We start from the raw sequence: 14,032 nt of genomic DNA, 5'->3' as shown, positions 1-14,032 counted from the left end.
TGAACTTTTATTACCAACTAGTTCTTAATGGACTGGAACGCTATAGCAGGTTGACTATACCATCAGTTCTCTATTATCTAGTGTAACAAGAGGACAGAACAGCCCAGACAAGGAATGTGCAAATGTGCAAAAGAGTGCAGCACAGAGATACACACATGGATAGATTCAGCTCAAGTTCATCACAGCTTATTAAGTCAGTGCCAGACACTAAGCTGACGCAATGCTCTCCTGATCTCTTGTGTTGTTGGTTTTTTTTAAAAAAAAGATGAAAAAAGATGTCTTGTCGGATATCTATTGAATTGAGACAATCAGCCTATGTTCCCTGTGCTGCGCCAGATAAATTCAGGGTATTGTGATCAGAAGGTGAAGAATAAAACAAGAGGAAGTAGGGATGTAGAACCAAGCTGGTCTATAGGTCAAGTGCAAGGCTGCTCAAACATGTCTTTAGAGAGCTCAAGTCCAGAAGTGATGCCAAGTTGGATGCATTCTGAAGCTGAATGCCCAGTGCTCCAGTTTCTTGGATGGCAGTGAAGGTGAACTGCCTCTGCATAGCATCATCCCAGTTGACTATGGCATATCTCTGGCTCCACATCTCTTAATTACAGCTATATTGCTTCTGGAATCAGCCTCTTCTCAGGGCTAGAACTGACATGTTTGTGCTGCACTGTGCTTGATGTAATAAATCCTGTTAGACCTGGTGATGGTCAGCACCACTTGCTAGAACAATATTTCCCAATGTGTTTGGGCACTGATTGGTTAGACAAGTATGCCGACTTGTTGGATGGCCAACATTACAGAAGGCCAGGTAATCTTCATCGAGGCTAAAATACAGGCCGGTTATCTGTTTCTAAAACAGAGCAATTTTCCATCATGTGCTAGTTGTATTTGCCTACAGTACTACAGAAAATGGGGAAGGAACAAGAAAGAAGGCTAGCTGATGATTTAAAGACCTTTAATTGCCTAAAGAAGTAAATACAACTGTTGCAAATACCAGTGGTCCATAAATCTTGAATCTCTGGGTCCTCTGGCTCTACAAACCCCACAGGTGGATATGAGTTCCCAGCTTAACATTTTACCCATCTTTACCATCCATTTTCCTGATGTTAAGTTCACCATGCATGACAACTAAGTAGCCATTTTTTTAGTATATAATTTTTAGATGCTAAAATGCTGAAGAATTTAGGGCATGTTTCTGAGCTCTTATATGGAGATCTGAATGGTCTCTGTTCTCATGGTCTAGACTGAAGAGAGTGGTTCAAGAGCCGACATTTTTTTTTAAATTACCTATATTTCCAAGAACCCTATATCTAAATATTGGCATAGTTAATGCACCTTTTCCTCTTTCTAAAGTAAACAGATTTATCTTAAATGCATTTCATTATGCTTTTTTAATGAATATTTTTAATGAAATCACTTGGATGCCTTTGGCCAGATTCACCTAATGTGTATGCAAATGCAGAGTATCTGATAGTATCAGAAGATATTCTCTTGTGCTTTGCATAAAAAGATCTACCAAAAATGTCAAGATCCCCAGAATCTGCACATAGGATGTAATTCTGCCTTTCCTTAGGCTTAAGAAATCCATTGAAATCAATATATTGTTTATATGTGTGAAATGTTGTGAGAGAGAAATCAAGTCTTTAACCATCACTGAATTCCAGCTGACAAAATCAGCCATGAACAGAATCAGCCATGAATCAGAACACGATTCCATTGACTTTTGGGCACATCTCCAGGAAACTTCAGTGATGGGTTTGGCTATGCAGCTGAGACACCTGATATGATTTTCTGAGTGCAGTGAATTCAACACTAAGAATTCCATTATCTTCTTCAACATTTTTCAGACCCTGCCATCTGTGTGATTTGTCCATGGTCAGTATTACTGTCTGCTGAAGGAAATTTGTCCTTCCAAAACAATGCATCTCAGATGGAAGCTGCCCCTTTCAGTGCACCAGAATTGCTCCATAGACAAAGTAAAAACCAGCGCATCGGAATAACAAAGGTGAGGTATATTACAAAATACATCTTGCCAGTGCCCCGTGAAGACAAGCTTGTGAGTTTTAATGCAACATACCAGGTATCTATTGTCAAACTCCATTTCTAATAACACTAGACAAATTAGGCTACAGTTAGAAAGATTTACATGTACCTTGCAGCTTGGCATTAGATTAGCATGCGTGTCAACATCAAAATCAATTTTGAACATTAGTCCTCAAGGTCTGCAGAAATGTATTATTTGTGAAGGCCCAAAGAAAGGAATAAAATTTCTATGAACACGATGTTTGACCAGATGCAGTAACTGTATCCCAGAAGCAGCAGGACTGCAGTATCTATACAATCCAAGAGCAGAAGCACTCCCAGGAAATCAGAAACATGTTCATCTTTGTTAACAATTTACTTTTCTTCTCCGTGCTAAATGAGTCTCTTTGGCAAAACAATAAGATACAACACTCAGGAACCTAAAAGTTTTAAATACCACTAGGACTACATCAGTGCATACTTCCCTCAGGCAGAACACAGTAGTTTCAGACTCACACACAACTGATCACTTAGATGCTATGCAGAAACGTGAAGCTTTGGAATAGATGGCCCTTACTCCAGTAATCCTCTTCCTGGACATGACTGCTAGCCAGTCCTGCAGGTAGGGGAGAGCTTTAATCACCAATGGGAGAGCCTGAAAAATTAAGGAATTCAAATTTATTTTCCTACTTATGGCATCATTGGATAGAGGGCAGCCTGGTTCACCTGGTCAATACTCATTGCATGCTATCTAGTCCATTAGCCAAGAGTCACTATTGCACTTTTATATATGTTTCCTCTAGTCTAGATTTAAAAAAAATGATCTGTTCGGCTTCTGCCATTTTGTGTCCAAAGACACAAAAAGATGATCTCTCTATACTACAAGGCTTTTCTGTATTTAATGTTGACTTCATAAAGGGTTTCCTTTTCCGTTTTGACAGATGTTGGTGTATTCCTTAGGAATGACTCTCTATTGGTCAGCAGACTACCAGGTTCCTCCCAATCAGGCCAGTAACACAAATATTTTTGTTTCCTTTTATTCTGTTTTATATTGGTAGGTTCAGAGACTGAGAGGCATAATCTGAAGTCTCAGTAAGAGGGGCTTTATGTTTTGGACCACTAGAAAGAATTGGAAAGCTTGTGTCAAGGTCCAGACTTCACCAAAAATACCAGTTCATCCAAATCAGGAATTTACTTAGGCCTCATCTTTACTTTCCTTTTACTTTTTTCCCCCTTTTTCTTCAAAACCCAGAATTGTTTACATTAAGATGAATTGTACCTTGCTTTTAAGTGTAAAGATTATTTATTCCAAGACTGTAATAAGGAACAGGCTACCCAGTGAAGTGGTTGAGTCACTACCTCTTGAGGTATTTAAAAGCGTGTAGATATGGCACTTAGGGACATGATTTAGTGGTGGACTTGGCAGTGTTAGGTTTACAGTTGGACTCCATGATCTTAAAGGTCTTTTGCAACATAAATTATTCTATGATTCTAAGATAGGAAGGGCTAAAAGAAAAACATCATGCCAGCATGACTGTGGTGCTGTGCACATTTATGTGCTTTTTCAAAGAACGGGATGCTAGAATAAAACTAAGTAACTCTCCTTATTTCTGAGCCAATTCTACCAGCTTCTCTGCTAGTTGAAATGTTGCATTTTTTGCGTACCCAGAATCCTTCCAAAGATTTGTAGCACCCATTTTGCTTCATTTCTGTATCCATGCCTTTGATTGCATGTTTTGATTTGGAAAGCACGAGTTTTTAGTAGATTTAACCCCCCTTTCATGGGTATACGTGGTCTAAAAGAAAAGGCTCTATAAGCTAAATGACTATAAAATTTAAGTATCTGGTCTCTATGGCAACAGTTTTGCCTGGTGTAACTCCTCACCTTTTTGAAGCTAATGCTGCCACATGTCTTACTTGCATGAATCTTTAAGGTTCACAGTCTAATTAGCAAAGAGCTGTGGAGCAGACTGAGCCGTTGTCTGTGACCAAGAAGCCCCTATACAGGCTGATGCCCCTCCTTGTAGATGCCAGTTTCCTCCAAGGCTATCCTGGATCCCATTTGAGGCTCCATTTAGTGCTGTTATGCTGCTTCTCTGGAATTTTCCCAAAGTCTAAAGGAATTCAGTGCCCATTTCTCACCCAGGGTGAAAGGCTTACAGAAACTGGTCCCAGTTTACACAGGAATTCAGACCACTGGAAGATGTCATTTAACAGTACCCCCATTTTAACTCAGTCTCTCCAGCTGAGTGACCAACTACACATGCTCTTGCTGACACTGTGTGAAGATCTGCCACATAAAAGACTCTCTCCTGAATCAATTCTGGAAGCATGTGAGGCACATCAGAAGGAATCTGCTTCCTTACCAGCAAATGTCTACATAAAGAAAATGGTCCAGTTTGCTGTGGGAAGTGTCAGTGAGGTAGGTACTACTCTCATACTCTAATCATCTTCTTTTCTTTGGTGAGAGAGGTGAGCAGCAACACGGAGTACAGGTGAGTAACTGCCTGAAATTAATGCTTGTATGAAGTAAGGAAATGAGATTTGGTTCTAGACTTCTAAGCAGGAAACTGAGTGGGCATGCGTACAAGCAAATGAGGCAACAAAGCCGTCTCTCACACCACTCTTACACTCTTGGGAAATGATACAAATCCAGCTTTTGTGCTTACCATATCTTCACTTCTTTGGTTAATATTGAAGCAATTATAACCTTTAGAGAGACTTCATATTGGCCAAAGGAATGGACTTTGGCCAAAGATTTCCCCATTGCCACTCTGGTTTCAGACTTTCTTTGTGAAATTCAAAGAAATCATATTTACATCACATTGAGAATTTCATTCATCGTCCTTGAACTGAACATTTGCCGTGCAATCAAGCCTGACCACATGGAGTCTTTAATAAGTGAGCACCCGAGTGTTTTTCAAGATTCAAAGTATCAACAAACATTTTTTGTTGACAAGGTGAACGAAACTGGAAGAAAACACACTGCAAATATTTTTTTTCTGTTTTCAACCAGTATTCATTAACATTCTGAAATGAACTTTTCCCTTGCACTCTCTATTACTCATTTCCCACGGGAACAGAGGGTGTCCCCTCTTAAACACAGCTAGCATGAAAGCATGAAGCCATCGAAATTCAATCCTCCTTTGTGTCTGAGAAGATAAAGTTGCTTATACCAAGTAAATCAGCAGCCTCTGACAAGCAGAGGGCAAGGATCACTTGAGCATGAGAGTCTGAAGTCCACATACCATATGACATTGACTTGCAGTACTACTGTCTTCTAGGTAGAGCGGGTAGTCACCGAAGACAGCACAGCCTCTCAGCTTAACAGAAGTCATGTCATAAGGAAAAGACTGCATGAGAAAATACCGGACACCTCACCGCTGTCCTCCCAGATGAATTTTCACCAAGGTAAAGAAAGATTTATAATCTGAACTGTCTAATAAGGATACAGCCAGCCTTTTCTGGGTCTTTCCCAAGCTGGGTGAATTGTTTAATTTCATGCTGTAGTGATTACATGTAGTGTTGGGTAGGATATTTATTGCTTTACATATAAATGACTTCATAATGGAAAGACTCTGAGGCAAGTCAGCAAGGTTTCTGTTCCTTATTTCCTCAAAGGATAGCAGTCTGAGGGCTGTGAAGCAATGATAACGAATCAGCTTGCACAGATTCAACTCTTAAAGCACTTTGTATAAAACCTGTGCATATAAAAAACCCACCTACTTTCAAAACTGCTTTTGTACTTTGTATACTCCAGTGTATTTTCAAAGGTAAAGAGTGGGATTCTGTGAAGTTATCCTATTGCCATTAAGCAATATATATTCATCCTTCCTATTTGATTATTAGAGCAAAGATTTGTGCTTTCTTTTTGATTTTAGTTCTGGTTTTCTATTCAGAAGATGTTTTATAAATTCACACATGGATTGCTGGCATGATTTCAAGACACAATGCTAAATCCTGCTCACTATATAAATAAACCAGCATATACTAATTTCACATTTCATTTGACTACAATCAAGATTTTATTATCCCTCAGAGTAATTCTCTAACTGTAGCTAAACGTGGACTTCAGGTTCAGATAGTTCTTTTTTCTAGTCTCTATATTTTACTGTTCACTGTGACAGAAATGTCTGATTTTGGGGCAAGGGGAAGGTTGGCCCAAGCTATGCAGGCTTTTCTTGGATATGCTCAACATTAAGCATATGAACAATCCAGTTTCAATTCAGCAAATCACATATATGTTCCATTAACTTCAGATAGAATCAAACACACACTTAAATACCTGTGGAACATTCATTCAGAAACTGAGCTTATAGATTCACACTTGCATAAGCTGGTGAAAACTCTGCTGCTGCCAAAACGGATGGTCCCATCTTTAACCTTCTATTAACCAGAAATTCCTGCCATTTCCCTTCTACTAGTTCTAGTGATTACGTATCTGGAGTGATCTATGTGTTTTCTAGGGATTCAGGTCACATGGCTTACACTTGCTGAAGGACTTCAATGAATCAGGATGTTGATTACATTGGGAACATGTGAACCACACTTTTCAAGGCAGCATTCCATTTCTTTCTTTTTTTTTTAATTAAAAGTGATCACCTTCAAAGATTCTGGAAAAAGACAAGAGACAATGCAACCAAAGTAAAGTTAGGGTGCAACAGAAATATGTACTTCCTAATGACTTAGGATGACCCCTTAATGGTACTTCTGCAGTCGACTCTGGTAGTGGATTGTGTCTGGGCACTGTCCATCCTGCACACAGAAAGAATACTTCATAGATGAAGGGTTTGGGCCTCAGAATATTAGGAAGGAGAACTTTGCAGATTATCTGTACTTTGAAACCTTTCAGTTAAACATGTAGAATAGAATTAATATATTTGTTTTATTTGGAATGGTTGAGGAGAACTATGAGAACTATTTTGGATCAGACTAAGATGATGAAAGTAATAGAATGAAGTTACCAAGCGTTCCTTGGTCCTTAAGGAATTGAAGTCAAGGTTAGAAGACAGACAGGGACTATATAAAAATTAGTAAAGCCAAATGTTATTTACATTATCATGCAGATACAATGATTTAAATTAAAGTACGTGACTCACTATATTTCCTTCCTGTTTCCAGACAAAGGGTCCAGATTAATGAATTATAGTCAGTCAACAGAAGATTACAGACAACTGTCTGTGGACTACAGTGACTCTAACAGTATTTCTGAAAGTACGTCTTTGATACTGTCTAACCGAGGACACAGGAGAGGTAAGATTTTCCTGAAAGATTATGTTTATGAATTATGTACTTACCTCTTTTTTCCCCTGAAATGTGAGACTACTCATGTATGGTCAGGTGATAGGCACTTGTGGTTACGTGACTAGGGAGATGTATTTGTGCTAAGCTGCAGAGAAGAAAGATCCTTTTATACTGGATTCCTTTCTACTTGTGTCCTACTGTAAAGCTATATATTCCCTGGTTACCATGCTGCATCATCACCTATTTCTTGCTTTATGCCCCCTTTGCCAGGTGAAGCTGTTCAGCAGATCACAGACAAGGCCTGACCAGCATGTTTCTGGCACATGGGGTCTTGAAACAGATGAGAAATGGTGGAGCTACCCCACAAATGCATGTGATGGGCAATGTCAAGATGGCAGCGCTGAAATCAGTTGAATCTATGAATAATACCTAAGACTTGAATGGTGGGGGTTAATGTTTCTTCAAGCCCATTCAAAAACAAAGGGACAAATATGAAATCTACAAGAAAAAAACAACCAAACAACCCTTTTCTTTTCATTTTTGTTCTAAAGCCATTGAGTATTTCTGGCTCAGCATGTTGATTTCATTGTGCTAAATGCCAGGTTGCAATGCTGCTCTTCTGATTTACTTTGTCCGGAGATATTACCGTTGGAATTTTAGCTCCATTTTCAATCCTTTTATGCAGGAACAGCATGAAAGAAACTGGGAGAGGATCCATTCAGTAGAATCACTGTGGTAAACATCAGTCAGGGTCCTTCCCAAGCCACTTAAATCACAGATTAGGGGGATACTATGAAGCAAAGAAAGGAATTCAGCAGGAAGGGTAATACTGCTGTGCCTGTGTATCTTCATGTTTAAATTGGAATCCAAGCTAGGGACGCCTAGATAGGACATTCTCACTACCCAAGAGCAATGAGTTCCTGTTGCCAAATGCCATCAGCGTCCCCTAAAAATCCAAGCTTACCATGCCAGCTCCCCATTCTCAGACTCCTACCCATTTCTATTCTCCGTTCCACAGCTCCGTAAGCATGTGTGGTTTTTTTATTCCAGAAATTTCTTCCCTAAGGCAATAACACTAGAGTCCACAACATCAGCTATATTGCAACAAGGTATGCACACCAACTGGTTGGTTCAACTGATGCCATAAATAACAGAAAACTGCTGAGTAGTCCTTGCTTTTTCTCACTGAGGAGCATTATTATGGGTTTATGATATCCAGCTGCTGATTGTCATGAAATTCATAGGAACATTACCCATACTCTTCCAAATATGAAAGTTTTAAAATTTACTAGGCAAAAATAAAAGGCTTAGAGCATGATCTCAAGGGACTAATTTGCCTAGTAAGACGGCAAAAAACCTGGGTGCCCACTGCATTATCACAAGTCTTCCAGGAGATAATTCACAGAGAGAAAGTGATCCTGGGAAAAAAAAGCACCATGTAATAAAGCCCTTACCCCAAGGATAGGGAAGGTGAGGTTCCTCATACAACTGCTATTGATACTCTCCTCCTGAAAGGAGCTTTTCTGAGACTCCAGAATTGCAATCAACATCAGCAGCCATAAAAACCTGAGATTGCAGCTGCTCCCTATATGACGCACAGGTGTCAGTCACATACCTAGTGGCACACAGTGACAGTAAATTCAGGAGCCTGATTTGTGAGTCCTTTATTAAAAAAATTTGGTTATAATCATGACAAAGGCTCATTCCACTGAATTTATGTGTGTCTGAGTCTCCACTGAAACATTGGTAGCTGTTTGTACTCAGGATTTTGTAAGCCAAAACTCTAAAAATACAGGAGAAAACACAGAATGTGAGAGCTTGTTTGCTACAGACATTCTTTCACGAAATAATGTATTAGAAAAATGCATTCTTCTCTGAAAAGAAATATTAGCATCTAGTAGAGCACCAAGATTATCAAGGGAGATCAATATCTCTATCCAGACTGTCCTTTAGAAGCTCATTTAACATATAATAAATTAATCACCTACAGGATCATCTTCTTTGAGGGCCACGTGTTACTTAAACATGAGGATTGTGTTGGATTTATGATCAAAGCATGGCAGTCTGGCCACTAAAACTAGCCAACTTGTCCCACTGCCATAACAGCTGAGACAGAAAAACTAAGGGGAATTTTAGGTGCTTGTCAAAGTATATTTGTACAAATATGTGAAACCTATAGTGTAAGCAGAGAATTTTGCAAGGCTTTGTCATTAAAAAGCATGTAGTTTCAGAACACAGGACTGAATCTTAACTTTGGTAACTAGCCCTGAGTATTTGGCTTATATCAAATCTCACGTTTTGTCGCTACCATCTGCAGCTTGAAAAAACATGTTTATGCATATTTTAGCAATGTGACTGTAGATTTTCTAGTTCTTAAAAATACAATTGGTGGTTGGTACACTAGATTTCAATGTCATGCTTTCATGTTGGAATTCAGAGTGAGGTCTCAGGGTGTAGTTCATGGATATTTTATCTGGAGAAAAAGCTGACCTAAATGATTACTTCCACATAGCTCATCTTATCACCTCTGTCATTCTGCCTATATAATAATTTGAGATGCAATTCTTCAAATAAGGTCAATGAAATGATCCCAGTGAAGAAAAATTCAACCTTCCCACCCTTTCCTAAAGGATTTAAAACATCTCTGCTGCTAGAAGAAATGTTCATGAAACTACCGGTTGCATATTCCTTTCTGGTTCTAATTTTAAATTTCAACCTTCATGTACTTGGACAAAGCAATGCCTATCCTTTCTGTAGCAGCATAGATGATGGAAGGTGAAAAATTATACAAATCTTATGTGCTAATGACTCACAAACAATCCTATATTCCCACCAGACTCTTACAATGTAAAAATATTCACAATATATTTAATGTAGCAAATAACCAGTGGAATATTTACAAACAGTTTTCATTTAAGTGATTTTATATCCTACTCTGATTAAGCCAGAGAAGTTTCATGGCTTTCCCCCCCCGATTTTATGCCTGGAAATAGAAGAACAAAGAATACTAGGGGTAATTTCTGAAGAGCAAAGGCTGTTTCACAAACTACCTCCATACATATGGAAATAACAACCATTCTACCTACACAGCTATTTTCCAAATTACAATCACTTGAAGGGTTATGAAGAGGAAGTAACAATAACTAGAGAACTGGGAATACTGCTGGTGTAGTATTCACTTAGCCTTATCAAATAGCCATTTATCATGCGCAAGCAAGGACACGAGAGGAAGTAGCTGGTCTAAATTTCATCCTTGTTGTAATTGTCTCAAGAGCTGATGCTGAGTGCTGCTGCTACAATTGCTTCAATTGTGAAATTTCCTTTATTAATTTCAGGGAGAGTTCCACAGACACACAGGTCATGGGACCCCACCCTTAGTGGTTCAAGGACACAAAGTAGCTACAAGCTCTTCATAAACAGGTAATCAAAACTCATATTCCTAAAAGATAGAAGCTGTTTTATTACCACATGAAGCAAACAACTAGAATGGCAATGTTGTTATCAGAAAATGCCTGGATCGCCATCTGAACCTGTTTTACTAATAGATACTATTTACGTAGAATTAAAGCGTACCTAGAGTCGATTTGGCTCCAAGTCAAACAGTCCAAATGCTGTAGTGAAATGGAGCTTGGGCCCTGAACAATCCATACAACACGAGCACATTGAAGTTTTCCACCTTTGCTCTTTACCACTGTGTCCTGCCAGATGTCAGTGGCCACCCAGAACAGCTGCCCCTGGCACGTCTCTGTCAGAATCAGACAGGTAAGTAGCAATAGCTCGCTGTGACTGAAACAACTGGGAAGCAGCTCCATAGAGAGTATGGAAGGGAAAAACTTGTTGAGAAGGTATGAACAGTCATTGCTTTCACTGGCAAGGCATTCTGCAAAGTCCATATTTGTCTACATTCAGATTTTGGATCCAGTCTTGCCTTGCTGTCATTTTAGCAGAGGTGTTCTGGAGTGGTTATGACAGAGCATGTATATGATCCACCATTTTCAGTGGATCATTTGCATTTCCCTCTCAGTTCTTAGGCTGATTTGCCTCACTTGTGTCAGCCACATCCAGTGACTTTACTGAAGAGTTATAGGTAACTCAGGGACACAAGCAGTAAAAACCTCTGCTCTGTCACGAGGATTAGCCTCATTTCAGCCATGGCGTGTACAGCAGCCCCGTAGGCATAGACTGGAAAGCTGAGAATTGTACAACTGATAGTAACTCCTTTTCAAAAGCCAAGGGAAACACCACTGTTGCCAAACAAGAGTTTTCTAGACTGGGTGTAAGCATAGTGCAGCTGTAATCATGGCTGTTTCCCAATGAAAAAGAGATGTAAGTACTGTTAGCCTCTAGGCACCACAAAGACCAGAATCCCATAGTTAAGCACCATGTAATCCCTACAGACATCCCATTTAAATTGAGTTCTTGACCCAGTTAAACAGGAGTTTCTTCTTTTAACCGTGACATGAGTAATTCAGGCCCACAGGAAACGCTCCATTTAGATCAACTCCCAATTAAATGTTTCCCAAGTAAACAGTTTGAACTTCCTGATAAATCAGCCACGATAATCTTAGCAATGTGAGATACACATCTAAACCTGCAATAAGAAAGAACTACAAGCAGGCTGCAGGATAGTGGCAGCTTTTGTGAAGAAAGAAGTCTCTGTCTACCTGTCCAACTACACATATACATATACATCTGTGTATACAGACATCTATATATGCATTGCACACTTGACAATGATATCAGTAACAGAAGATATATTTCCTGAGTATTTTGGAGCAATTGCCAGGCCTCTGACTAGCAACCTGGGTATCATCTTGATATCCCCGATCTAAAATCATGCTGCCAAGAAAATGTTCCCGTCCTCTGCTGAAAGATGAACTCTCTTCTCCCAATTTCCAGCAAGCTGGTTCCCATAGAACTTCAGGGACTGTAAACCCCACTTTTGGTTGTAAGCATCTGCAATTGAATTTCTAACAATGTCACCATCCTATTGTAAGTACCATGACAACAGTGGAGTTGAAATAGTTAGTTTGGAAACCACCAATTTCTCATATAGGAGGACAACCAACACAAAACTTAGTGATGGGCTTACTATCTGCTATCTATAAAGCTTACTAATATCATCATGCTCACTCCTGTAAGCAGTTCAATTGACATAATTTACATCTCATAAAGTCAAGCTTGTAGGTATACGCAGGGCTATGGCCTATATATAAAAAATTGAATAGTTCAGTTGGAAGAGACCTGCAACAATCATCTAGTCCAACTGCCTGACTACTTCACGGCTGATCAAGCATGTTATTAAGGGCATTGTCCAAATACCTTTTAAACACTGATAGGCTTGGGGTATCAACCGCGTCCCCAGGAAGCCTGTTCCAGTGTTTGTCCACCCCCTCAGTAAAGACATGCTTCCTAATACCAAGTCTGAACATCCCCTGATGCAACTTTGAATCATTCCCACATGTCCTGTCACTAGATACCAGGGAGAAGAGATCAGGAAGTACTCCAGTAACTCTGTTAAAAACCTTTTGAAACTCCATGAATAGCTCCCTGAAGCAACTCTGCAATATATAATTAACAAAAATCCACCCCAAAAAACCCTTTCCTTCCATACCATATAACCATTATATAATCATTCTTTCCTCATTGATAAGAGTATATATTATATTCTAAGTTTATTCTAAGCACACGTATGTCTGCTTGTGTGGAAAACACCATTACTTTATACGTTAAAAGTATAGTATAAAGACAGCTTTCTGATCTTTCAGACATCTTTCTCTTAATTAAACTGAAAACTCCCTCAGTTCCCTAAGACATTAATTTATTCTAATGAATTTGTATTCAAATAATTTAGTTCTCATTTCTGGAAAATTCTGAATAATGTAACAACAAATGTTATGGTTTTCTGAAGCTTTTTTTGCTTCAGAAAAGAAGAAATGAGGAATTGACTGCATCGTGTAGAACTCCCAGAAAGGCATGAGGCTAAATTCTTTACCTGTTGGCTTCACCACTCTTAAACCAGCCAGATCTGTCTCACCAAATGGAAAAAAGGGAAGGGAAGGGAAGGGAAGGGAAGGGAAGGGAAGGGAAGGGAAGGGAAGGGAAGGGAAAAGAGAAAAGAGGAGAGGAGAGGAGAGGAGAGGAGGGGAGAGGAGAGGAGAGGAGAGGAGAGGAGAGGAGAGGAGAGAGCTGTTATTGAATTAAAGCACAGTTTAGATTTATTTATAAAGGGCATCATTAATACATTATTTTTTTTTCTTTTTCTGTAAAGAAACATTTAACAAGTTATAGCTGACATTGTCCTGGATTTCATAATGTTCTGCCAGTCAGTGTACCTTAAGCTCTTTGTCCTCAAGTCTGTGTTGTTTTGATTGTTATATGTATTGCTCATTATGACATTTCTTTTGAAGGTCAGTCAGTGCTGTAGAAGAAATCCCTGGTGGAACTCAAAAGAACAGCAGACAGAACCTGCTAAGTTTAGGTTCCACCTTCTCTGTGTCTACAAAGGACTACACAGCAGCTGCTGCATCACAGAAATGTTTGTTCCACAGGAAGGAAAAGGTGACTAATGAAAAACGTATAAGCTGATTTCAAAATGTAAATATCACTAAAGAGAAACCCCTCATCCAGTTGTCGTTCACCAGTGATGAGCATATTAGCTACACTCATCTCATTAGATGAGTATTCTAAATTGACGGACTACAAATTAGGCATGATCTAGTTGTGATAACTCAGAACTGAAGGCAGTGAAAGCTCTTGTCCATAACGA

At 39.2% G+C, this 14,032-nt stretch overlaps 2 protein-coding genes across 11 annotated transcripts in view; one reads left to right on the top strand and one right to left on the bottom strand.

Moving 5' to 3' along the window:
• The window catches only part of MAPK8 (mitogen-activated protein kinase 8), a 167,690-nt gene that overhangs the window by 78,344 nt on the left and 75,314 nt on the right, over positions 1-14,032 (bottom strand). The gene's annotated exons all lie outside the window — the stretch shown is intronic.
• The window catches only part of FRMPD2 (FERM and PDZ domain containing 2), a 61,866-nt gene continuing 52,264 nt past the window's right edge, over positions 4,431-14,032 (top strand). For all 6 annotated transcript variants that reach the window (XR_008466902.1, XM_054204698.1, XM_054204699.1 and 3 more), the window contains exons 1-5: positions 4,431-4,445; positions 5,308-5,430; positions 7,141-7,272; positions 10,599-10,683; positions 13,674-13,824. Coding sequence is in view for 5 of the 6 variants with exons in the window: in XM_054204698.1 (XP_054060673.1) it covers positions 5,415-5,430; positions 7,141-7,272; positions 10,599-10,683; positions 13,674-13,824 (384 nt within the window). In the remaining variant the exon portion in view is untranslated. The remainder of the gene's footprint in view (positions 4,446-5,307; positions 5,431-7,140; positions 7,273-10,598; positions 10,684-13,673; positions 13,825-14,032) is intronic.

This window comes from Rissa tridactyla, chromosome 6 (genome assembly GCF_028500815.1).
Source record: "Rissa tridactyla isolate bRisTri1 chromosome 6, bRisTri1.patW.cur.20221130, whole genome shotgun sequence".
In the NCBI taxonomy this organism is placed as follows: domain Eukaryota; kingdom Metazoa; phylum Chordata; class Aves; order Charadriiformes; family Laridae; genus Rissa; species Rissa tridactyla.
Note: the sequence above shows the minus strand (reverse complement) of the source record. Positions and strands in the feature narration are given on the sequence as shown.